We start from the raw sequence: 25,000 nt of genomic DNA, 5'->3' as shown, positions 1-25,000 counted from the left end.
TGTAGAAAAGTTCCTGAATTCGAAGTGAAAGTCTGCAGTTTGGGAGAGTTGGTTATTGTTGATCCTTCTTCTTTGAATCGTCACATTAAGAAGTGCAGACTTATTGTTTCCAGCAGCACGTTTGTGTCTCTCTTCTTCTGTGTCATCAGTCCCATTTTCCCTGAAACTCGCTGGTAATCCCCAGAATCCGTCCTTTTGGAGAGAAAAGCCTGAAAGTCAGAGACAATTTGTTGGGGCCGTGAAGCGCTTCTAATGCTTATTTGCCCCAGAATGAGAAGAAAACTGCTTCGTTCCTTCAGTCCAGTTTGGTATTTCTGCTTCTTCTTATTTATTTTAGTCGTGCAGCGCTGACATTTGTGTGACTTTCCGGCGACAGTAATCCCTCGCGTCCTCTGTGAGGTCGATGTTTTCCCCACGGCCGCTCTTTACAGATGGAGGAGGACTGTTTGACCTGAATTATTGATGGATTTCATGGAGTCTGTACAGAAAGCAGAAGGACTCCTTTTCGTTACCTCTCTCTGCAGAATATTCTCTACTGACGAGGATGAAGATGAATCATCTGAGCAGAGACGGGCCTGTAATTACCGAACCGTTGAAAGGGTCAAAGCTGTCGATCGCTGCATTTACAAACTTTGAAAGAAACAGGACGCGAGCCGCTCCTCCCTTTACGAAGCGAGCCGCTCAAAGGTCAGATGATTTAAGGAGCGGTGTCGTCGGCAGGCCGACCACAGCCGACGGTAAATGTCAAGTGTTGCTGCTTCATGTGTGTTTTCCCTCCGCTTTATCTCTGACATTTGTGCGGTGTAATCCTCTGGGAGCCGGGAGAGTCCTCCCGCTGAGGAGCTGCTGCGAATCTCGACGTCTTCCTCGGGATAATCGAGGGCCTCGAAGCTCAGCGGCTCCTTCCTGTCGGCGCCGCGCCGCAGAGCTGAACCGCTGAAATGGATTAACCACAGTAACGCGTCGCTGCCGGTGAACGCGCTTTTTCACGAGAAATCGTTGAATTTAAAAAGGAAACGTGGTGATATTGTGAAAGAGAGGAGGAGCGTTTCAGGTGACGTGAGCGGACTGACGTCACGCGAGTCTGAAGCCTCAAAGCAAAGAGCTTCATTCAGAACAGATCTTTTGTTTTGTTAAACAGAGAAATTTGGACAAAAGAAATCTGGTGTTGAATCTCGTCTCATTAGTAATCAGATAATCTTTCCTTCAGGGTTTTTGCTGAGCCTCGTGCCAGCTCGAGCAGTGGATATTACTGTTCCCATGTGGCCTTTTTGGCAAATTTTGGCTAATTAAAATTTTGTTAAATGTCCATGCAGCGAAGAAACAGCTGCTCAGCTGATTAAACCCAAAGTAAACAGGCTTTTTTTTCAGTTCCTCATGAAAGTGTGTTTCCTGCGACCTGAGCGTCGATTCAGGCGGTACCACAGGTCCAATGACAGTCTGCTGCTCGCCGCAGAGGACGTTCGTCTCGTCTGTCTGTTACACAATGTGGAGCTCAAACCACCTCATCTATTCCTGCATTCACCTCTTTCCTCCGTCATCCCTTCAGCTTCAGATCTACGCGGCAGCAGAATAAAACGTTTGTGGTTCTGCCAGAAGCTCACAGAGCTAGCATTAATTAGCCAGCTAGCTGCAGCTGTTAGCAGCGGTTGTCAGCTAGAAGCAGGAAGTCAGCTTTTGTTTCTGTCTGTCGAATCAAAGACGCACTGATTTAAAGACGAGTGTCAAGTGCAGCCGTTATCATCATCATCTGCTCACTGATGATGAAGACAAACGCCAGCTCACGTCACACACGACAGCATTCCTACTGGATGAAGACGCCAAATGAACATGAATATTCCACTAATGGTCTCATTCCCTGCAGCCTCCCTCTGTCATTCATTCAAAAAACCTGCTGCTATCCAGGTCCACGTCAGTCATATCATCACGTCCCGCATGTCTTAACCAGGACAGGGTCCAATGCAGAAAATCCAAGCAGAGTATTGTTTGTAACCGCATTATCAATAACCCCACGAGGAGTCTGCTACTTTTCAGCTTGATGTAACAAACCCGAATGTGAAGTGGAGAGAAAGATGGAGGCAGAGAGGCGTCGTGGCAGGAGATTTGAGACGCAGACAGACAGAACGCAGCGCTGATTCCTCGGCTGTCACTGAGTAAACACTGGCAATATGGCAGAATAATAGAACATATGGTGCGAATGTCAGCCGAGCTCCCGCCTCTCTCTGGCTGTCTGCACCACCTCTGAGCATATTTACAGTGTGTGTGTGTGTGTGTGTGTGTGTGTGTGTGTGTGTGTGTGTGTGTGTGTGTGTGTGTGTGTGTGTGTGTGCGTGTGCGTGCATGCATGCTTTCCTCCCGTCTTTGTCAGACCCTGCGTGAGGAGAAGGCGGCCCACGAGAAGGACATGAGCGGCGTGCGAGCCCGGTCTGAGGAGGAGGTCAGCCAGATGAAGGAGAGCCAGGCTCGAGCTCTGGAGGAGGTCACCAAGAAGCACAGAGTGACCCTGGAGAACGCCCTGAACAACGCCGAGAAGGACAAGAACCGCCTGCTGTCCGTGAGTGCACGCACACGCACGCACGCACACACACACACACGCACACACACACACACACACACACACACACACACACACACACACACACACACATGCACGCACACACACGCTCTGTCATGAAGGTGTGTCGTTCCTGCTTTGATGAGGATTGAGGGAAGGTTTGAGCTGACAGTGCTCGTTGATATTGTGCATCTTTAATATTACACATCTATCTGATTGTTACAGTCAGTCAAAGTTACTTCAGAGCTTAAAAACGTGCATCAGATCATGAAACGTGTGACTGTAACAAACCACCATACAAAGTCATTAGTGTGTATTTACTTACAGTGCGTTTCATCAGAGGTTTGACGTGAAGGAGAGCCTGAACGTTCTGTTATCGGTGCTTTTATTTTGTTATTGACGTTAACTTATTATCAGCTTTTATAGTGACTGTTGTGAACGTGTTAGCGTGTAGCATCCAGCAAACAATGAGCATCGTTAGCATAATTTAGAGTGGTGTTTGGTGAGGCTCAGTGAAGTTAAACCCAGTATTCACTCGACTTTCAGCTCTGGTTTGGGTCTCCGCTCCTCCTTGTTGTTGAATGCTCTGCTGTGTTCAGAAGCTAGTTGCTAACTTTGTTCTCGGGGTTGATAAGAGCGAGACTGAACCAGCTTTTCAGCCCGTGAAGCCACAACAAGCAGCTGAAAGCTTCACATCGCTGATCTGAATCCTTTCTTCAAGTAGTAACACGTTGACAAACACCTTCATAATTCACAATTTCCACGGTTGCCTTTGCTCAGGGTCCAACGCTCGCCCACTGCAAGCTGCAAGTTGTTAAGAGGAGCTGATACTACGAACCAACATAAGATGATATGAAAACAGTGTGATGCACAAAAATGAGTCAGAACAGCAGCTGTCAGCTCTCTGAGTCCTGGACCTGGTCCCGGCCAAAGATTTGTCCTGTCACACCTCTTCAGTCTGTTGATGTTCCACTGAGCTTGTTTATGAATGAGGTGACGCTGAGTGACAGCGTTTGGAGTCGGGATGAGTGTTTAACAGCACCATTACAGTTCTCAGAGCTGCCGCTGCTGCTGCTGCTGCTGCTGCTGCTGCTGCTGCTGCTGCTGCTGCTGCAGCTGCAGATGCTGTTTGGTGACACGGTGTCTGCGATGCGGCGGCTGGAACCTCGCGCCTCCTCCACCGAGGAGACGCTGACTTCCTTCGTCTTCCTCATCAGGAGCAGAGCTGTGCGTCAGAGCCTCTGCTGGTTTACCACCTCTGGACCTTTTCTCTCGCTTCTCCAGCGTTTGTTGCAGTTGGTGTTTCCCGCTTCCTTCACTGTCCGGTTTTCACTTCCTGCCCTCCATCTGACTCTAACGTCACGTGACTGCAGACAGCCTATCGTGCTGGTTCCTCTGACAGAGCAGAGGCTGCTCCGTTTGTCATCATCTCAGAATACCTCCTAACCGCTGACTCCTCCTCCTCCTCCCACCTGCCTCACTGACCACAGGTTAACGCTGCTGTAAAGTGGTGTCGGAGTACTTTTACGATTACATTTACGAGTACATGAGCGCAGTATCGGACCAGTGCCTGATTATTCATACGGCGCGTCCCAAACAGACCTCCTGTAGCTGTCCTCTGTGGCTGCTCATGAAGCTGTTATAGAGGAGACTGGAGCTGGATGAGGGATTTCATTGGCTGCCTCTCTGACCTCTGAACTGCCTCCACATTGTTGTTAAATGAGCGGCACAGAAGCTGCGAGCTGCACATTTATAGAGTCTAAATATGGTTCGGGAAGCTTTTCTGTCTCTGTGTGAATAAAACTATGGAAGGACGTGCTGAGTTTGGCATTGAAACACAGGTGACGTCCTCGTGTTAAGGTTCACCTGAAGCAGCTCAGATTCCTTTTCCTCCCGTCTGTAAACGTTTTCAGCTCATAGCCTTGACTGTAAAAGCTGATATTCAAGGAAACTGAAGACTGACAGTCGTGTTTCTCTCTGGTGAAGAATAACTGAGGTTCTTTTAACGAATATGAGCCAAACAGGAAATTATACCTGCTGAAATGAAACAACCTGCCGCAAGAAGCTGCACGGTGAGCAGCTGAGGGACGTTCACTCTGCCCGGCAGTGGAGCGACATGCAGAGGAATGGATGCCGAGCAGCACAGCAGCACAGCAGCAACACGCAGACGCAGACGCAGTGATGCACAGCGGCTTCGAACACGACTCAGCCAATCAAGATCGCCAACCAGAACAGGAGTTTGAACTGTGTTTGACTGTCCACTAAACCAGGAGGGGAGACAAGTTCCAGACAGACCAAGAGACTGATGGCGTCCCCTCCCTGAGACTGATGGCGTCCCCTCCCTGAGACTGATGGCGTCCCCTCCCTGAGACTGATGGCGTCCCCTCCCTGAGACTGATGGCGTCCCCTCCCTGAGACTGATGGCGTCCCCTCCCTGAGACTGATGGTTTCCACTTTGTTTAGAGCAGAGAAAGTTGACATTTTTCAGGGCTGCTTGGGTTTAATGGCCGCGCTGACAGGATCTATTACGCCTAAAAGGATCCTGAGGTTATGGCAACGTTTACAGAGGACACCGTATGGAACCAAGAGACGCAGCTCATTTGCCTTCCAGCTCGTTAAATCCATCAGGGCTTTAAGTTCATCTTTCCCACCTTTACTGCAGAAAGAGCAGTAATATCTGCAGCTCTGACACGTTTGCTGTTTCCAGCAGTGATCAGACCTTCACTGCAGGACAGACGAGTCAGTGATGTCAGGCCCAAAGACGAGGACAGAGACATGATCGTCAGCACGATCACACGCGTGTGTGCTGTGAGATCATGTTTGGGATTGACATGCAGGCTTAGGAGCTCAGATGGCTGCAGACACGCTGCAGAACAGTGACTAAGCTGGTGAACTCAAAGGAAACGCAGCCTCCTGACGTGGGAGCACATTTCTATTTATCACCTACAAACGTCATCCAGGACACCTCCGAGCTCACGTAAGCTGCGCAGGGTGAAATGCAAGGAACCTGGAGGAGTTATGTGATGACAGAATAGATCAGGGAAGAAAGATGCAGATGAGCCTGGAGCCTGGAGCCTGGAGCCTGGAGCCTGGAGCCTGGAGCCTGGAGCCTGGAGCCTGGAGCCTGGAGCCAGGTGTGGTCACTGCACAGGTGTAGCTGCTGTTTATGGCCGATGCTGAAGCTGCTGCTCAGTCTGTTCGCACTCTGAAGCACACCACTGCTGGAGCAGGCGACACCACCGAAGAAGAACGTGGTTCAGATCGTAGAAATGTGAAAAGTTTCACAAGTTTTGGAGAAATGTAGCTTTTATTTTTACTGAACAGCTGCCACTTAAAATGATGATTTTAGGATGAACAAATGCAGGATGACGATGGGACTAATTATATTAAGCTGCTCTGTGGCTGAGATAAATCAGGCGGTGAAGGTGTGGAGCGCTGACATTTAAACGGGTTCAGGCCCTTCGCTTTAAATTCATGGTCGTGCTGGACGCCGCTGACATTTAGCGCACATAAAACTGAGAGCGCAGGGTCTAAAGTGAGTAAAGTCATCAGAATTAGGACAAAATGATGTGATGGAGGAAGAGATGGATGTGAGCGTTGGCTGATGGATGAGATCCCGGCTGCCAACCTGTGTGTGTGTGTGCGTCCACGTGTGCTTCTAAAAGTCACAGCATTAATATTTCACTGCTGCTTACTTAGCGCAGGGCGTGGCGCTTTTACGCAGCTTGTCTGCTGCATATTCTATGGAATATATTTTTACTCCGTGACCTTTTTTAGCTCTTGGGACGAACACTCTGTTTCTGAGGCGCAGAGATTTCTCCTCCTATCAGCCGAAGCGCTTCCTGTGAGTTGGATGTGAGTTTCTCTTGAAGGTACTTCAAAGAACGCGGCTGATTGGTGTTATTAGCCTTCCTGTGATCTTCAGCATCTCAGCCTGGTTTCTTCAGCTTGAACCAGGCAGCCTAGAAATCCAAATTTCACAAAGAGACGAGGCCGTCTCTGGAGTGAGAAACCAGAAGAGAAGCGTGTTTCACACTCAATAAACGCTCAAATATACATCAAGTACAGACTCTGTGGGTATTTAGGTTTTATTTAGATGGACATGAACTGATTTAGTCGTGAATATAATGTGATTAATAAAAACTGTGGGTGAATTAAAGGTAAAATGATGAAGTTCTTTGTCTGTTCAGGTAGAAAACTCCTGTTCATGTCCATGCAAAGTCTTTAAAGATGAAACAGCTCAGCTGGTCTGAACAGGTGAGTCATGTGAAGCACAGCGTCCACGGTCCTTCAGTCCAAAGGGAGACAGAACCTCCAAAGAAAAGAGTCTCTTGCAGATATTAATGTGAGCTGAAGTGGGATCAGCGGTCGGCCTCTTGGCTTCCACTCTTCAGCTCCTCACAGACCGGAAACGTGGTCCCTCTTGTGCTCAGTGCTGAAGGTACCAGATAACCAAACTCCGGCATCGTGACGTCTCCTGCGTCTGACATGAGACGGTGAATCTCCCCCCCGCTTCCAAACTGGGCCCTGAGACTCGTTTAATGAGCTCGAGTAGCTGCTCCACGCCGCTGATGTGAGCGTCTGGAATAGCCTGGCGATGACGGCGGATCTCCACGGACTCCTTTCTTCCAGCTGCACGGCCACGTGACGGCGAGCCATCAAGTATTCTCTTGCATGAAAGTTGCATAACGAGGATGTTTTAAACGATATTGCAGAGTCGAGCTGATCGGATGTGACAGCTGCATTAAGAGCGGGCGCTCTGCGTTTCCGTACTTATTAGCGATGCCTTCCATACGCAGCCTTCCTCTCCGGGCCTGTGTGGTTTCCACGCTCGTGTTTCCTCCCGCTGTGTCCTGATGTGCTCAGTAACTCGCCTTTGTTCGCTCCTGTGCCTGATTATGCTGCCGGTGGCCGGAGCGAGCGCGGCGGGGAGAAAGCTGCAGTCATTGGCTGCTCGCTGGCTGGCTGCCGCCGCTCCACTTTGGCGGCTTTTCTGCAGAACGAGAGGGCAGACGAGGCAAGACGAGACGCCTCTTCGTCCCTCCGCTCTTCATCACCGGATTCTTTTGTCTGATCCGAGTTTCATCACGTCTAGTTAATCATCTTCTCTCCACCACCTCTTCTTTCATCACTTTAAATTATAATGAGAGGTGTCTGTGAGGAGGAGAGCTTTGAATGTGAATGAACAGGTCTGCGGCGCCGCGCTCGCCTCCCGCATCGAGCGGCGAGGACTGACAGGAATCCTGATGGCGCATTAGATTCCTCCTCATCTGACCTTGTTTCTGGATCGAACAGTGACCGGAGGATTTCTTCTGTCACGTCTTCGATCCTCATCAGTCTGATGGAAGTCAACTCACAAAGTCACTTTTTCACGCATTGATTCATTTTTTCATTGATGGATTTCGTGGTTGGGATTTGGGTGAATTGATGCTCCGTAATGATCTTTTTATGTCGAGGGACGTCTGCGGACAGACTCACCTGTTCACCAGCAGAACCCAATCAAATGAAGGTTTAAAGCTCAATATTACACGTTAGCATCAGCGCAGTCGTTAGCTAACCGAGCAGCTTTTCATTGAAATATAACGATGGCTGAAATGAGCGTGTGTGGTACTACAGACAGAGTGAGCTCTTTCAGCTCATCGTTGTGGTTTTATTGGTGACTTTCGCCGCTTTCATTCACATTTCCAGCAACGGGAAGCAGCTGTTTTTCCAAAAAACACCAAAGTTAGCAGCTAGCATTTAGCAGCAAGGAGGCAGAGCTAAAAGGAGAGGAAACACTGGACTTCCTGTCGTCTGGTGGCTGGAACTCCAAATCAGTGTTAATGTTGTTGCCTTAACATGTTATCATGAAGCAGGGCTTCCTAAAGAGCGGCTCGTGGACCTTTGGAGGCCCTCTGAAACATTGTGCGCGGCCCCCGAATGTAACATGAAAAGCTTGGTTTATGTCATCATTAAAGGTCCATTTCAGTACTTTCACACACAAACTGCAGCGCCTGACGAGCGTCGTCGTTTGTAAACGGGATCATTTGGAGGATTTGAAGCATGTCAGTAACATGTTAATCAGCTCTCACAGTTATCATCCTCCTCCACTGTGACGAGATGTCGTGACGAGGACGCGTGAATTACTCTGATTGTCTCCTACATTCAGATGAATGTGTGTGAAGGCCCGTTGGTGTTATGGAGCTGCGTCACAGGATGTTTTTACAGCCTCACAAACTCCATCTTCCTCCTGTGTAATGAATAATTTGACATCACAGCAGCTTCGCTCAGCTCTAATTGTCCTTGGAAAGCAGCAATCATCGCACACTGTAACAGAAATCGTTCCCCATTCATCAGCAGGCGCGATAAGCTTTATTATGCTAACAATGCTCGAACCGTCTTCTCCGTCAAGGACAAAGAAATTGTCTGAAGTATTTTTAGAAATGTGTGCAGTGAGTGATGTTAAACAAAGAGGAGAGAGGGAGGCGAGTTCTGGATCTGCAGCACGACTCAGGAAACACTGCACGCATGAAGGACGTGATACACAAAGCCGACGTCCACTTCCTGTCGTTAGCCGTGTTAGCAGCACGTCTGTGTGTGCGTGTGTTAGCAAGTGTTAGCATGGTTGACCTTATCTGCACAATATCAGCATGTTAGCATTGTCATTGTGAGCTAGCTAGCGTGCTGACATTAGCATTTAGCTCACAGTACTGCTGTGCCTGCACGTCTTCTTTGGCTTCAACAGGATTCAAGGAAAAATGATGCTTTGATGCAACATCAGCTTCTCTGACATCCCATGTTTATGTCCCACGTTGACGTCCCACGTTGACGTCCCGTGTTGACGCGTTGGCTGGCTTTTGACTCATTTGTGTTTGTGGTCGGTTTCCAGGAGCTGGAGCAGCAGTTCGAGAGGGAGCGCCTCTCGCTGGAGGAGCAGAAGACGCTCCTGAAGCAGCAGCTGGACGAGCTGAGGGAGGAGCTGACCTCCAAACTCACCGCGGCCAACGAGGAGGTAGGAAGGTCACGTGACGCGATCGAACGGCGAGGCTGTTCTGTGGTTTTCTTTGTGATGAAGTTCTCACTCACTTGTTTGTGTCACCTCTAAAAGTTTCAGGAAGTGGAGTCTTTAATGATGCGATGTTAATATTTTACCATTTGAAAGACGAGGAAACATTAAACCAGCTGAACGATGAGCTGAGGGTCAGCGGCTCCCATCTGTCTTAAAAAATAAAGAAAAATAGAGTGCAGGTCGAGCTTAAACAGTTATCCTGTAAAGCCAGCTTTAATGAGACATGTTTGTCAGAGTTCGAGGAAATCATTGATGTAGACAAAGAGTGAAGCCGGCTGTTCAGCTGACGCGGAGTCATGATGCTGTTTCTTCAGCTTTGTGATGCTTCGTCCACACTGATGGTCTTCACACCATCGCTGTCTCTACACTCCATGCACACAAAGTTAAACTTTGCTTTTAACGTTGAGGTAAATTACCTCTGATGCTGTTCAGAACTATGTTGCCATGTTGGCAGAAAGCGTGTGAGCCGGGCTCATTTTAAAACCAGCTGAAATGGTTATGGGATGCATTTTTGATGGAAATTCCACCTCGCTGAGCAGAAAACGCTGATGTGGTCTCAAGGTTTTTTTTTCAGCTGCAGCCTGAAGTATAACAGAGGAGAGGTTCAGCCTTTGTCTGACCGTCTGCCCCCCCGCCCCCCCCACAGGTGACTCGGCTGCAGCAGGAGGTGCAGCAGGGGGAGCAGGACATCGGAACAGCTGAGGGACAGATCTCCACTCTGAAGGAGGCGCAGGACAAGCTGCTGGAGGAGCTGGACGCCACCAGGGCCCGACTGAGAGAGACCAGCAACCTGCTGACTGCACTGCAGGTCAAACACGTGTCCTCAGAGGACACTCGTCAATATGAAGACATAAGATGTGTTTAAAATGATTGAGTCATTTCAGTCCCACATTGTAGACAGAACGGGCCTTTAAGGGGTGTCCATGATGTCTCTGCTGTGTTTGGGTTGACGTCAGTCCCCAGCGTGCTGTGTTGGCTGTCAGCGGCGTCCCTTTAACCTTCGTTCACGCCACAAAACATCCAGGAAGTTTCCAGAGTCGCCCGAAGAACTGATTCATGTCAGGACGGAAAAACCTCTGAGCAGCATTTAGACTGACTGACTGTCTGTCTGTCTGTCTGTGTCTCTGTCTGTCTGTGTCTCTGTCTGTCTGTCTGTCTCACAGGGAGAGTTGGAGACCCAGAAGCGTCAGCATGAAGCCAAACTTCTCACCACCAAAGAAGAAGAAAAACACAAGATGGACAAGATGGCTCTGGAGCTGGAGCTCAAATGGACTGAAACACTCAGGTGTGTGTGTGTGTGTGTGTGTGTGTGTGTGTGTGTGTGTGTGTGTGTGTGTGTGTGTGTGTGTGTGTGTGTGTGAGAGCGTGAAATCAAGGTCGGATGGGAAATAGAAGTCTTTGTTTTCCTGTTTTTGTTTCCCTCACTCACTAGAAAACGCACACACACACACACACACACACACACACACACACGCGCGCTGACCGTGACAGAGCGTTTTCCTTGGAGGGCTCCAGTGTGAAAGCCTGCAGCTGAAAGTGGCGTTGACGTCCGCAGACCTTTGACGTGTTGTTGAATGTGGACTGTTTTCAGCCGTGAACTGATGTTTTTTGTCACAGTGAAGCCTCTGAGTGACTCTATTAGACTTTATCTCAGCATTAGAAAGTGTCTTAATGGTTGAATCCGCAGAAAGCTTCTGGTTCTGTCGTTTTCCACGTCCTCTGATCAGATGGTTTGATTGACTTTTCCATTTACCGTCGTGGCCTCAGTCCTCTGCAGCTTCAGACGGTGAACCAGAGCACTTTTTAATAACCATGAAGAAGAGGCGTGAAGCTTTAAGTGGACGAGCATCTCACACTAAATGGCCTAAAAACTGCACCGGGGTCGGTTTGGTCCAAATTAGAAAACAGAAACGTGTTTTTTATTCCCAGAAACAGTGTCCCAGTTACCGCGGATAATCCCCAGAACTCATTGTCAACTGTTTTCATAAGGACTGTTTTTTCAGCTGAAAGTCGTCCACAGCGAGGTCTGTGGATTATCCCGAGGAACTGGGACACTGCTTCTGCACAGAGAATTCGCTGTTTAAAGCTATTTTCTAATGCTGCGAGCACCGCGGGGACTCAGACGCTGACATGGACGGATCGCGGGACAATGGCTGCACACGGCGAAGGTCGCCCCTGAACGCAGCAGCTGTTTGCAGACGCTCTGCAGGTTAACCACATCTGTCGAGCACGTCTGACAGCTGGAAACTTCACCTGAATGTCACAGCAGAGATGAAGAGAGGCCGTCTCCTCGAGTCCAAACGCTTCATACGGTGCACTCAGAGACGGCGTCAAAGGAAAAGGAGCAGCAGGTTAGATTAGATTTTAAAGCTCCTCTGTTCTTCAGCTCTGCTTAGACCTGAGCTTTACTATGGAGGTTAAAACAATGAAGGTAATCAGCATTAGAAACAGGCCGACTCTGGAGTGAACAGACCTGAAGGGACCCCGGTCCAGTGTCTGATCAGCTCTGGAGTCCATGATGTCAAACCCTGGATCAATAACTCCAAACTGATGAGTGCTGATAGAGGTGGAGCTGAGTGTCTGTTTATATCTGAGCAGTTTGACCCTTAAGTGGTTTTAAATGGATGAAACTCACGTTAACTGTCGGACATTCAGTCCTTTTTAATCTGTCTAATGTTTGAAGAGTCTGCTGAGGCCTTTTCCCTCTGCAGTCTGAAGCCAGAGCGATCATTTGTCATAAGTATACGAGCATCAGCGTAAATGTCAGGCGATAAGTAACAGGAAGTAGTCCAGGACAGACATGCCAGAAGGACTCTGAGATCGTTAGGAGCCTCGTTTCCACGGCCCGGCCCAGCCTGGCTCGGCTCGGCTCGGCTCGGCTCGGCTCGGCTCGGCTCGGCCTTTCAGCGTCGGCTCGACCGTGGTGATACCAGAGAAACACTGGGTCCGTCCACAGCTGTTGAACACCAGTCCCAGTCGTCTCACACGGTGCACGTGAGGCATTAGTTGACAGATCACAGCACATGTTGATCACAGCGCTCTAACTGAAGGACGGTTGAGGAGACGCTGTTTTAAAGCAGTAGAAGAAGAAGACAGGCCGCTGTGTCTGTGCTGCATCTCTGCTCTCGTTCCTCTTCAGCTCTGCAGATTTCTGCCTGCTGATGTCTTCGTGTCTCAGGCGGCTGCTCGTCCTCAGCCTCGGTTTGTTTCATCTGTTCGAGCTCCAGCTCTTCGTAAAGGTCACTCTGTTATTGTTTGGTATTTTTAGGCTTTCTCTGAATATCACGTCATGACTCCACTTCACTTCTCGTGCTGCTTCACTCTCATCCTTCGCTTCCTTCGTGCTCCTCTGGACGCTCGGAGGCTTTAATGGCGTTAACACCTGTGTCATCAAATTGGATCCTTTTGTGTGCAAGCCGCGTGTTTGATGCCGTCACAGATCAGCGAGTCAGAGCCTCAGTCTGATCCGGATCCTGACATGGAGGTGGAAGGAGAGACTTCTGTCAAGAACTGTAAGGCGGCGGCGGAGGCGGCGTCACACCAGCTCCTGTGTGTCCGTCACTCCTCTCAGTCTCCTCTTCATTACCTTTCACTCACCTCCCTTTGTCTGTCTCTGCTCAGAGCTCTTTATTCTCTGGAGGACGTCTTTTCATTTGGCGTTGGGGTGAGTGCGCCGTGGTTAGCGAGCTGCCGGAGGGAAGGAGGCCGTCTTTAATCCCCGTTTCACAGCGGAAACAGACGGTTTCTCTGTGATAGCATAATCATGGAGGGAGCTCAGGATTAGCAAATGAACAGAGGCGGTTCAGCAGGCCGGAGGGCCGCCGTGCCGAGCTGGTCAGAGACTGAGCAGAGACGAGAAGGACGGATCTCCAGATTATCACGGATTATAATGATGGTCGCTCCACCGCTTCAGTCCAAACGGAAATATCCCAACAATCATTTGAAGGATCGCTTGTGCAGACATTCATGGTCCCCAGAGGACGAAGCTTTCCATTAGTGTCTCCCACAGGTTTCCTCCTGTCCAGTGAAATATCTCAGTATTTGCCAGATTCGTGGTCCTCTAGCGCCACCATGAGGCTGATCGGCATCATTAAACCGTCAGTTTATGATCAAACACCTGGAAAACTCCTAACTGTCCCATCAGCCTCACCTCGACTTGGTGCTAGTTAGCAAGTGTTAGCAAGCAATGCTAAACTAAGAACATGATAAACATCACCTGCTAAGCATTAGCACGTTAGCATTGTGATTGTGAGCTCGTTAGCGTAGCTGTAGCTTCTCACACTTTGTGTTGAGCGTTTCAGGCACAGGTGTGTTTACGTTTGGGAGCATGAGTTTGATCTCTGCACGTCTCGTTGGACATTGACGGACAGCTGATGTTGAATCAGCCTCACTGTGTTCAGCAGGTTTGTGAAAACTTTGTTAGAGCAGAGTTAGTTTGACCTCAGATGAACAGGAAGGCTCGATGCATAAAGTCCTCATGAATTCACATGATACCGCCGTAGCTGCTGTCAGTAACATCTGAAAGTGGAGATAATAAGGAGCTCTCAATGTGTTTTTAAAGTGAAAACTTTCATATTCAAAAATATTCAAAAGCACGGAAATATTCAGTGAAGGAGGAAGAACGAGGAAGTGAAGGGACTGAATGTCCGACTGCAGCTTCTGCAGAGGAAGAGGAGGTCAGATTAGTTTAAAGGAGAGAAGCGTTGAGCGAGTACTTTTACCTTTGGTACTTAAAGTACATTTGATGCTGATGCTCCTCAGTGCAGGTTTTACTTGTAACACAGTATTTCTGCTCTGGTTTTGCTCCTTAAATAAACGATCTGAGTCCTCCTTCAGCGTGATGAAGCTGACGATATGAAGCTCGTATCTGAGGCAAACACACAATTAGAGTAACATGCATGAACGCACACACCTTCGTTGAGCACGTGTTTCCCTCGTACCTCCTCACACAGACCTGTGAATCCAGCCAATCATCCCTCATTTTATCAGGATCTTCTTCCACCTCTGACGGTGCTCTCAAGCCTCCGTTCATCCCCTGCTCCTCTCCTTTACCTCCACCTGCCCTCAGCTCTCTGCCTGCCTGCCCGGCAGATACGAAAGAACAGCGCTAACTAAGAAGACCAGAGCCCTTTGAAGCCCAAGGCCTGCGTGTGTGTGTGTGTGTGTGTGTGTGTGTGTGTGTGTGTGTGTGTGTGTGTGTGTGTGTGTGTGTGTGTGTGTGTGTGTGTGTGTGTGTGTGTGTGTGTGTGTGTGTGTGTGTGTGTGTGTGTGTGTGTGTGTGTGTGTGTGTGTGTGTGAGAGTGAAAACCCGCCTTCAGTCTGACACTTTCTGGCTCTCCAAGTGACAAAAAAATGTGTTTGCCTCGATTCTTCATTTAACAGCTGCCATTTCAGCTCCCACACAGGGAGTGTATTGGCAGCGTGCACACACACACACACGCACACACACACACGCACACACACACACACACACACACACGCTCACACACACAGAGCTTTTAGCAGCAGTGTTCAGGCCCGATGGTCTCTGAAGCTCCTTTAGCGTTGTTGTAAAGTTGTGTTTGTTTGTTTGAGGCTCTTCTTCGGTGGTTATTGTTGTTGTGCCTGTGAGCCTTAATAAAGTCATGTCAACAAAAACAAGGAACAACAGCAGGAGTGCAAAAGGTGCCGACAGGTTTTGGGAGGTTAGCTCGCAGGGAATGAATCTTATTTACTTCTTTTTCCAATGCAGCCTTTTAGGTTTCTCAGCCAATCTTCAGGAGCGCCAGTGGTTTCACTTCAGGTCAACATGGCTGAAAACGATGGAGCGTGGAATTAGCTCAGCCGAGGACGGACGGCATCTCAAGTTCAGATCGATTGGAAGTGAAAACTCCACTAACAAATACTTTTAGATTAATAACAGACTCCCAAACTATCACCGGACTCACATCGCTTTCGGGTTTCTAAGCTAATTTACCAAAAAACTTCCTGCACACTTCCTGCTCAGCAGGGCGGAGCGCTTGTGAACGTAGAGGAACATTTAGCAGCTCAGAGGAGAGCGAACGCCACATGAAACATGACTGATCAGACATCATGTGTGACCAGAAACAGCTGATTCATTCAGATTGAAGTGATTTTATTTGGTGATTTTATGGATTTATTGGAGCTCCAAAAACACACCTCAATGAAGTGTGAGTCTGTCATAAACTTTCCTGTAATTCATGCTCCTGCAGTCGACTCTTTGTTTATTATTTATTCTACTTATGGTTCGAGTGGATGACGGCGATGTCTCGACGTGCCTGAAACTCAAAGACAGATATGTGTGTTCTGTGCTGCAGGCAGGAGTGCAAGAAGCTGCGTGAGGAGCTGCGAGAGGAGCACGAGGAGGACAAGGCCTCAGCACTGGCTCAGCTGGCACAGAGCAAAGAGCAGGAGCTGGGCAGCGCCCGCGAGAGCTGGCAGAGGAAGGTGGAGGACCTGCTGGAGCAGGTAGGACTGCGTCTACATGCACAGAATAAAATCTCTTTGATGTTACAGATTCTTACATTAACAGGAGAAATAATGAGCAACGTCCAAGAAGAACAGCAGGTGATCAGTAGTTCTGGATGCAGAGGCTTTAAGCTCAGGCTCCTTCATTTACTGGTTAGAGACGGTTTTAATCTTCAGCTCGAGCTGCAGATCCCCGAACACAAAGTACCAGAAGCCTCTTTGATTACACCACTTTTAAAAGAATCAATAAAGAGAGACAGGACGAGGACGCCGATAAGAGCGGCTGCCTCCGCTCAGAGCTCGCCCCGCCCCCGTGAGACCTCCACCTGCGCCGCCAGCTGCAGCCAGATGTTTCCCTCAGGTGACCAAACGTGAGCCAACAGCAGAGCGAATGTTAGACTTCGATCCACTCGGTGGACAGAGACACGCTCTGAAGGAACGCTAACGTGGCTCCACGTCTGCAGGACGAGTGAATGTGTCCTCACACAGCACTGACATGTCCTCGTCAGTCAAACCCAGTTGTTCCAGCAAGTGAAACTGGTCATAATGGGGTCAGAATGCAGCACACGCTTATGTCACAGTATGACTCATGTCTGAGTCATCGTATCGTTTCCAAATTTTGGACGCAGCGATCGAGCTGAGCTGCAGCGGCCTCTCGTTTGGTTCACTGAGACTCATCGTGATCTCATAACGGTGACGACCTCATCGACTTTAGTCCGACTGAGCGTTAATAAACGAGTCGGCTCGCCTGTGTTCAGTTTTCTTCCTGTCAGTTTGGGGGCGCCAGCAGCTGCTGAAGCAGACCAGGTTATCTTCAGCCCACGTGTGATCTCCACCTGGTCGACCTTCCAGAAGCTCACCATCGGCGGCCTGAATGCTAAATGTCGTCCTCCATGTTCCAAAGTTTCCTGTTGAGCTTCTTCTCAACCTTTCTGCCCACAGTTCAACACAGCAGTTTGTACGAGGTTGTACTTCTTTATCTCAACACTTTCCCAAATCTTCTCTGTCTTAAGTTGTCTAGACAGACTAATTTGGTGACTCATGCTGCTTCCTCCCAACGATGAATCCTCGAGCTGCGTTCGCTGCAGCAGCAGCCAGATTTTATTATGAACTGCAAAGTTTGTTTCCAAAAAGAGAGAAAGTTTCCTGCTCGAGGCTTCAACAAGGACAAATATCGTGAAGCTGCTGCTGCCTGGAGACGACCTGAGCGTCCTCACACTCGTCCAGGCTTTTCCCTCTCATGACTGTTTGCATGCAAAGGTGCAGCTGCAGCGCCGTCTTCATCCGTCCAACGTGACGCTCACCATTCTGTCTGTTCCTCTCCAGATCTCCCTGCTGAAGCAGAGTCTGGAGATGCAGCTGTCGCAGTCGCAGTCGTCGCTGCAGCAGCTGCAGCACCAGTTCAGCCAGGAGAGGGAGCACCTGAGGATGCAGCTGGACGAGCTGCAGACGGAGCACCAGAGGAGACAGCAGCGTCTGCAGGAGGTGCACTGCTGCTCCATGCAGGACATGGAGCACGCCAGGCAGAGGGACCTGAAGGTGGGTGGAGACGGACACGCACGCACGCACGCACGCACGCACGCACGCACGCACGCACGCACGCACGCACGCACGCACGCACGCACGCACACACGCATGCACGCACACATTCATTTTCTAGCTAGCTGTCCTGTAGCTGCTGTGTTTGTTGGCATGTTACTGCCTCATCAGTCATGAAACTACCGTCGAGACACAGAAGACAAAGTTTGTGCATTTAAGAAATTAAATAATCAAACAGCCACAACATCAGACAGTTTATTAGCTGATTCACATTTTTTACATCAGCGTCCCTTAAATTAGTTTCAAACATGATTTTGGCTTCTCTGTAAAGCAAAGATCAGCTGACAGACCGTCTGTGCCAGTACGTCTGCAGTGAGATCAGATCGACCGGCGTGAGCTGCTGTGGTCGAGGTCATGCTGCCATTCGCCAGTATTTCTAGCTGTATCCAGTAACCGTCCAATCAGAAATCAGCACACAGGTGATTCAGTCTGACGAGCAGCTGCAGTCAGGCTGAGGTGTGGTGGACAGAGATCTGATGGATCACAGCTGATCAGTTTATCCTGGAGCTTCAATCTGTCATCAAAACCTGTTAAAACATGAAAACCTGCATTTTCAGCCTCACGCTGAAGACGAGCTGCAGCGTGACGTCACGTCCTCTTACAGACGCTCCTCAGGAGAAGCCGACATTTAAATCCACCGGGGGCTCGTCAGAGTGAAGGTTAGACTGACAGCGCCGCCGTTACTCGCTCTGACAGCAGCAGCCTCTGCAGCGAGCAGCCGCTGCAGCGGCTCCGTGTTTCCTCTTCATAACGTCAGAATCTGCATGCACAAACACAACATGCACGCTCCTCAAGGTGCCAAGAAAATGTTCCTCAGCGCTAATCCTCCCATTTCACAGTCAAGGTCGATTTGGATCAGCTGTACATCACAATTCCAAATCCCTTTTCCGACTTGGACGCTGTAATTGTATTAATGCCGCAGGCGGATGGGGGTCAGGAAGCTGCGTCCTGATGATGTGTTTCTGGCAGCTCCTTGAGCACAAATGTGGGGAAAGAATATCACCTCTGAGTCACGCAGCACTTATGAAAGCAGCCGTCTTCATTATCTTCCTGTAAGCCGCGCTGACTGCTGGAACTCGCTCCTCCCTGCTAACTCCTCCACCTCCTCCTCCACCTGCTTCATCCCACAGCAGAACGCAGAGCTGACCACCTCTTCGTCAACTGCTCCTTCTGCTGTCACAGTCATAGATAATAAGCCGGGAAATAAAGTGTTGGATGCTTTACGGAGGGCTTTTATGGCGGCGGGGTGTTTATATTTCTGTCAGCAGCGACGGGGAGAAAACTCAATTATCCAGAGTGGAGGCATTAGAGGGATGATTTGTGTACGTGTGCTTTATGTGTGTTGGGGTGGATGGGAGCTGCTCTCTGATTGTCTGGCTTTATCTGTTCGCGGCTCGCAGACAGCGACATCCAGGGAGTAATAAAGTTTTACAAATCCCTGCTACATAAACACGGCCACGTTACCTCATTTAGCTCTCCGACTTCCAGCTGCCAAAGACACAAGCAGAGCGCGAGGCAGCCGGCAGCTTTTCGGTTTGCTTATCGTCTTTTGTCTTATCTTATTTCTCAGACTGCTCGCCTTCGCTGGGAGAACTGTTGTACCGTGAAAAGGCTGCTTTCCAAAGGACGTGTGATACAGATGTCTAAATAAAAGCAGGAGTACTCTCTGAGAAAGAGACGTACAGTATGTGACAGCGAAGCCTCGCTCCTCCATCGTCGGCCCGTCCTCCTCCTCGTGGTCACGGTCTCCAGAGGACGAGTCCGAATGGCTTCGGTCAGTCAGCCTCGTCCATCTGAAGACGCTTCAGTTAGAAAGTGTCTCTGAGGGAAAGCACACAATAAACCAGGAAGACGATGAGACAGCGATGAACACAGAGGAAGTTCTTTTAGTGCCGGTGTTAACGAGGAATGTTTGGACATCTGTCCGTCCGTCCTCAGTGTCTCAGACGTGATGGACGTCAGAGGCTTTGATGCTTCTTTGGCGGCTGCTTAATGACTTTTGCCAGACTCATATTAAATCTGTATGAGAGCTGTAACTGCACCTCAGCAGCCGTCCTCCAGGTGACCGTCATACCTGATCAAAACCACTCAAAACCATTTAGCTCGACGTGCAGACGAGAGCGGCTGGCGTGGCTGCAGACTCTCTGTGATTCATTATTGATATGTGACTCTATAAATGTCATAATATATTGAAATCTGTGAAGCTGAGACATGTGAGGTGAGACGTGAAGCTTGGACTCCGGCTCCAGTCTTGAAGTTGTCCTCGGGGTCGGGATGAAGACCTGAAGCAGCTGATCAGAGGACCTGAGGGCCACAGTCTCAGTCCACGTCTCGCTGGTGTTCATCAGTATCACCTTTTTACTTCCTTAATGGATTCACCCACCGGCAAGCAACAAATATTGAGCGTCCAGTAATGGAATGAAGATTGAACAGCCGGGCCTCCACACAGGGAGGAGGAGGAGGAGGAGGAGGAGGAGGAGGAGGAGGAGGAGGAGGAGGAGGAGGAATATCACAACATCACAGTCAGTTTGTAATTCTAGGAGTCAGTGCGATTAGAGTAATTAATGTGCTCCCTTTAATTAAAGAAATAAAAGGGATGGTTCTCACTGACCCGCGGCACAAAAACACCACTGATCAATAACAATGAATACGAGAGATTAGAGCTTTAAAACTCACTTTTCCGCACCGTCCCTGAACCTCCCACCACAGTTTTAACCGCTCGATGAACCGAACGTGGAAACTTTGACTGTTCAGAGTCCAGAGTTGACTTTAAAGTCAGTTCCAGAGCGTCAGTCACTCACGGCGAGGGTTACCTGCATGTACTGACTGAGGCTGAGGTGCACAGGTGGTGCTGAACGGCAGGTGACCCCTGCAGGGCAGGAGGGCTGAAATGACAGGAAGTGACTGACTGTCAGGCTGAGAGCGAGAGCAGAGGCCTGTTTCTCTGTCCGCTCGCCACCATCTTGTTATTAATGAACTGGAACACTTCAGCTTTTTCAAGTGGCCACACGAGCGGCGCCCGTCGAACGGATCCGAGATGCTGTCCGCCGACTCACAGCGAGCCTCGTTTGAATATTCAGGCCGCTCTTCCCTCCATGAGTCATTTCCCAGAGGCGTCACATATTGGCAAATTAAAGCTGCCACAGATGTTGCTGTCAGCCTTCTATGAATATCATTTCACATGTGTCTCCTTGATGGCTTCTAAATATAATTTCTTCTTTCGCTCTTTCCTCTTAATGTTTTATTTCAGAACGGGTTAAAGTCGGCGTGAACGGCCGTCCTGTGGCCTGCGATGTTGTGCTTTTCGGGCTGAGTGTTAATGAAAATGAGACTTCAGCTCTGTTGAATGCTCCGAGCTGCTGATGGAAACAGCGGCTGTGTTTCCTCTGATAGCAAACATCTCGTTTGATTAATCAGCCTGCAGAGGAGCCTGTTAGTGCCCCACATCCATCTAACTCTGTATCAATATTTACTCAGCGTGTAATTTTAGAAACAGTTCATTTGAGCTAAAGGGAGTGAAATGTTGCGTACATTATGCAGTACTTATGTACATATACTGTGCCGTGTGTACACGACAGGTGGGACAGGTGATGACACGCTCTGCGGCTGAGCATCAAACAGCACAAAATGAGAGAAACGCAGCATAAAGTCTGTGAAGTAAATAAAGCGTGGACGGAGCAGCCCAGCGCGAAGCTTCTCCACAGTAATGTTTGTTTTTATGACCTACGCGTCTCCAGCCGGCGCTCAGCTTTAGTTCTCCCACTGATCTCTGTGTCCGAGCTCATTACAGAACAGTCAGAACGACTTCCTGTGGAGGCCTGATGATGCAACGGGACCTTATGAGCGTGCGGAGACCAATCAGACCAAATATTCTCTCGCTTCAAACCAGAAAATCATGTGAGAGTCTCTGGAAATCAGGCCGTTTTTCTGGAAATGGAAGTGGACGTTAGTGAACGTACTGTTGGCTGCTTCTAGAATAATAATGATGACAGCAAAGCTTTGAACGAAGCCTCGTTTGTCTGTTTCACAATGGTATAAGAGCTGAAAACGGTCCAATAGGAAAGTGTGATGCTTCAGTTTCAGGGTGATGATTGGCTGGTTTCTCCTGCATTTAAAATGTTCTCTTTTATCTCTTCCTGCCTCACTTCTCCACGTTCATTCTCCTCCTCTCATCTCCCCATCAGGAGCTGGAGGAGCGTCTCCGCCATCATCACCACGCAGAGCTGCAGTCTCTCAGAGAGGCTCACCGCCAGAGCATCGAGACGCTCAAACAGCAGTCAGAACAAGAGCTGCAAACGCTGCGCTTTGAGCTGGAGGACGAGGGCAAAGCCATGCTGGGTGAGGTCTCAGAGTGTGTGTGCGTGTGCGTGTGTGTGTGTGTGTGCGCGTGTGTGTGTTCCTCACCCCGCCATGACCCTTCCCTTTGGCACATTTTCTTTTCCAGAAAAGCTGTAGGGGATGCTCAGATTTGGGGTTTGGTCACGGCGTGCTCGCTCAAACCTTTCTGTCCTCTCAGGCAGAAAACACTGATAGAAACTCTCTCTCAGATGCACCAGAGCTCGTTTTCCTGTGGAATTCAATGAAGTACAGTTTTATACGGTTTCAGTAATACAGGACATTATGAAGACGCAGCAGAACGGCCTGTCAGCTGTTTACAAGCTATCAGTTAGCATAATGTTTTGTCTGAGGAGCAGCTAGCTTGTTCCAAACTTCAGTAAAGCTAATTCAGACTGCTGCTAGCACGTCACAAATAGCTGTAGTAACATGAGAACTACTGAAAATGACAAATGTAGCTCTGACTTTGCTTTATTTGCAGTGTATCTGCTGTAATTTTTGCTGGATAGTAGTTAGAAGCACGTCTGATGACGCTAACCGAGCTAACAGTATCACAAACAGAAACTGTTTGTGTTCAGCATCAGCAGAAATCTGAACGACTCGGCTGGAGAGTTCAGTGAAATCACTTAACCATCGCTGCTGTGAACGTCTTCCATTGACCTTCACGTCGTGGTCCTGACACTGGAGAGCTGTCTCCGTCCGTCTCCTCCCTCCTTCCACGTCCTGACGTCCTTTTATCACCACTTCTTCTCCCTTTGTCATGTGAATATTATGTGTTTTCTGTGTTAGTGTCAGCTTTCACGGCTGTGTTTGAATGAGTGTTTCCTCTCTGAGCTGCAGCGAACCACCGGGCTGATCGCAGTGGAAGGTGTTCGCTGGAGTGAGGACTCAAGGCCACCTGGGCGAACGCTCTGCTTTATGTGCATCATAAAAAACCTCTTCATTTATTTATTCTGTGATAAAAAGCCTTTGCATCTAATGAGTGTTTTCCCCCTCAGACCAAAGGTTGGAGGAAGCTTCTTCAACACTCCCCTGAAATAAGCTCCGTTTCCTGGCGTGAGACGTTCTGTCCAAATCAAATGTGACTTGACTCTCGCGTCCTTCTCTTCCCATCAGCCTCCCTGCGATCAGAGCTGAACCACATCCACGCGTCGGCCATCGAGCACCTGAGACAAACCCACCAGCAGGAGTCAGCTGCCGCCAAGCTGGAGCTGGAGAAAACGCTGGAGAGCAGCCGGACGCAGGTAGGACGCGACGCTTCACCTGAGCTCTGAACACAAACACGTCTGTGCAGCTGATGCTAAGACTCAGAAGCATCATTTAGCACCACCTGCTGATGTCTTTATGCGTCTTTTGGCTCAAAGCGTCACTTTGTGGACACAGAACGACCGTGACGAATGACCGTCCAGTCCAGGCTGAGTCCTCCAAACACACCGCAGCATGTCCTCCTTCCTCCTTGGCTGCAGACAATGTGTGATTAGAATGAAGAAAATAGACTTTCAGGACCGTTAAACACTTTCATCCACAGCCTCCGAGGACAGGAGACACTGAGAGACTCAGCGCAGGCTCGGGTTCATTGATCAGGACTTCAGAAAGCTGCGTCAGTCTTTCAGGTTGACTCGATGATGCCGTAGTGACGCCGTCTTTGCCTTTCACTCGCTGAGAATCTGTTAGCGTGGCCTCATTTCGAACCGCGCAGACGTAAAAAACTGCTGAAAATAACTAAATAAATAAATAAACTGTGACTGCTTCACAATAAAAGCCACCTTGCTTTTAATGTGAAGCAGCAGGAAATGATCAGTTTCTGTTGATTCAGCTCTGACACTGAAGCAGTGAGGTCACATGTCACAGGATGACCTGCTGCAGACACACACACACACACACACACAGTGCAGATCTCAGTCTGAGGCCTTCGTCAGGCTCACTGACGTCTTGCTATCGTCATTCGTTCAGTTCATTCACGTTGCTGTGCTGAAATGTGGAAATCAACTCGTTTATCGAGCAGAAGAAGCCGGATCGTGTCTTCGCCGTCGCCTCGCGTGTACTCACGTCAGACTCGGAGCCGTGGAGGTTTGTGTTTACATTAATTCCCTGTTTACTCTGCCGGAGCTCCGGCGGCGCTGAACTCAAGCTTCCTGCGTTGAGTCACCGGAGGGGAAGCTGAGCAGCAGACAGTCGTCACGCTGTGTTAAATGATGTTTTTATACCTCCGATTACTGAACAGACGGGGAGGAAGAGGCTGATGGAGCTGGGGGGGTCGTCGTCCGGCTCCCCGGAGACGCTTAGAGTGACTCGTTTGATCTGTCTGAGCTGTCTGGTCGATTATCACGTCGTCAGCAGCTCCTGACATCACCATCTTCTCGCTTTTACCTCCACGAGTTCCTGTTTCTCGCGCTGTTTTGAGGCTTTGTGGCTTTTTCTCCTTTCTTCTTCTCTTCTTTTTATTTTTGCATTAAATGTGTGTATTGTCATTCATCGAGGTCGTGCTGCGTCAAAGGCAGCTGGACTTTCTTTCTGTTCTGTTCCTCCTCTCGTCCATGAAGCTCCTTCTCTTCTGACTCAGCGGTGGGGAGTCCCGGGTATTTATCCTGTTGGATCGTTCACACCTTGAGAGTCTTTGACCCTCCCAGCCTTCACGTGATCATGAGTCATGGTGTGAACGGATGTTAGGAAAGAAGCCATCGACATCAAACTGGAACGACCATCACTGAACACATTATCAGCCACAATGTGGTCCTGAGACCCCTCCTCTGGCACCTTAGCACCCGTTCACACCATGACTGGTGGTGGGAACGACTCACAGGTAAATCCCCAGGACTCCCACCGGCGAAACTTCAAGTTGTCTTTGAAATGGCTGTGATTGGATGATAGAGGAGACGTTGTACTGATCTCCAGTCAGTTCAAAGCCTGTGAAACATGTTTGCGGACAGACTGTGAAGCAGGCAGAGCAGCAGTGTCGTCACAACTAATTACATAACGAGTATCAGTAACCCTCA

At 49.3% G+C, this 25,000-nt stretch overlaps 1 protein-coding gene across 2 annotated transcripts in view; it reads left to right on the top strand.

Moving 5' to 3' along the window:
- The window catches only part of fam184ab (family with sequence similarity 184 member Ab), an 87,673-nt gene that overhangs the window by 45,858 nt on the left and 16,815 nt on the right, over window positions 1-25,000 (top strand). For both annotated transcript variants that reach the window (XM_070988002.1, XM_070988001.1), the window contains exons 9-16: window positions 2,369-2,554; window positions 9,423-9,545; window positions 10,249-10,410; window positions 10,766-10,887; window positions 15,920-16,070; window positions 17,397-17,609; window positions 21,854-22,007; window positions 23,121-23,248. In XM_070988002.1, coding sequence (XP_070844103.1) covers window positions 2,369-2,554; window positions 9,423-9,545; window positions 10,249-10,410; window positions 10,766-10,887; window positions 15,920-16,070; window positions 17,397-17,609; window positions 21,854-22,007; window positions 23,121-23,248 — 1,239 coding nt within the window. The remainder of the gene's footprint in view (window positions 1-2,368; window positions 2,555-9,422; window positions 9,546-10,248; window positions 10,411-10,765; window positions 10,888-15,919; window positions 16,071-17,396; window positions 17,610-21,853; window positions 22,008-23,120; window positions 23,249-25,000) is intronic.

This window comes from Chaetodon trifascialis, chromosome 19 (genome assembly GCF_039877785.1).
Source record: "Chaetodon trifascialis isolate fChaTrf1 chromosome 19, fChaTrf1.hap1, whole genome shotgun sequence".
In the NCBI taxonomy this organism is placed as follows: domain Eukaryota; kingdom Metazoa; phylum Chordata; class Actinopteri; order Chaetodontiformes; family Chaetodontidae; genus Chaetodon; species Chaetodon trifascialis.
This window is presented reverse-complemented; position numbering and strand designations above follow the sequence as displayed.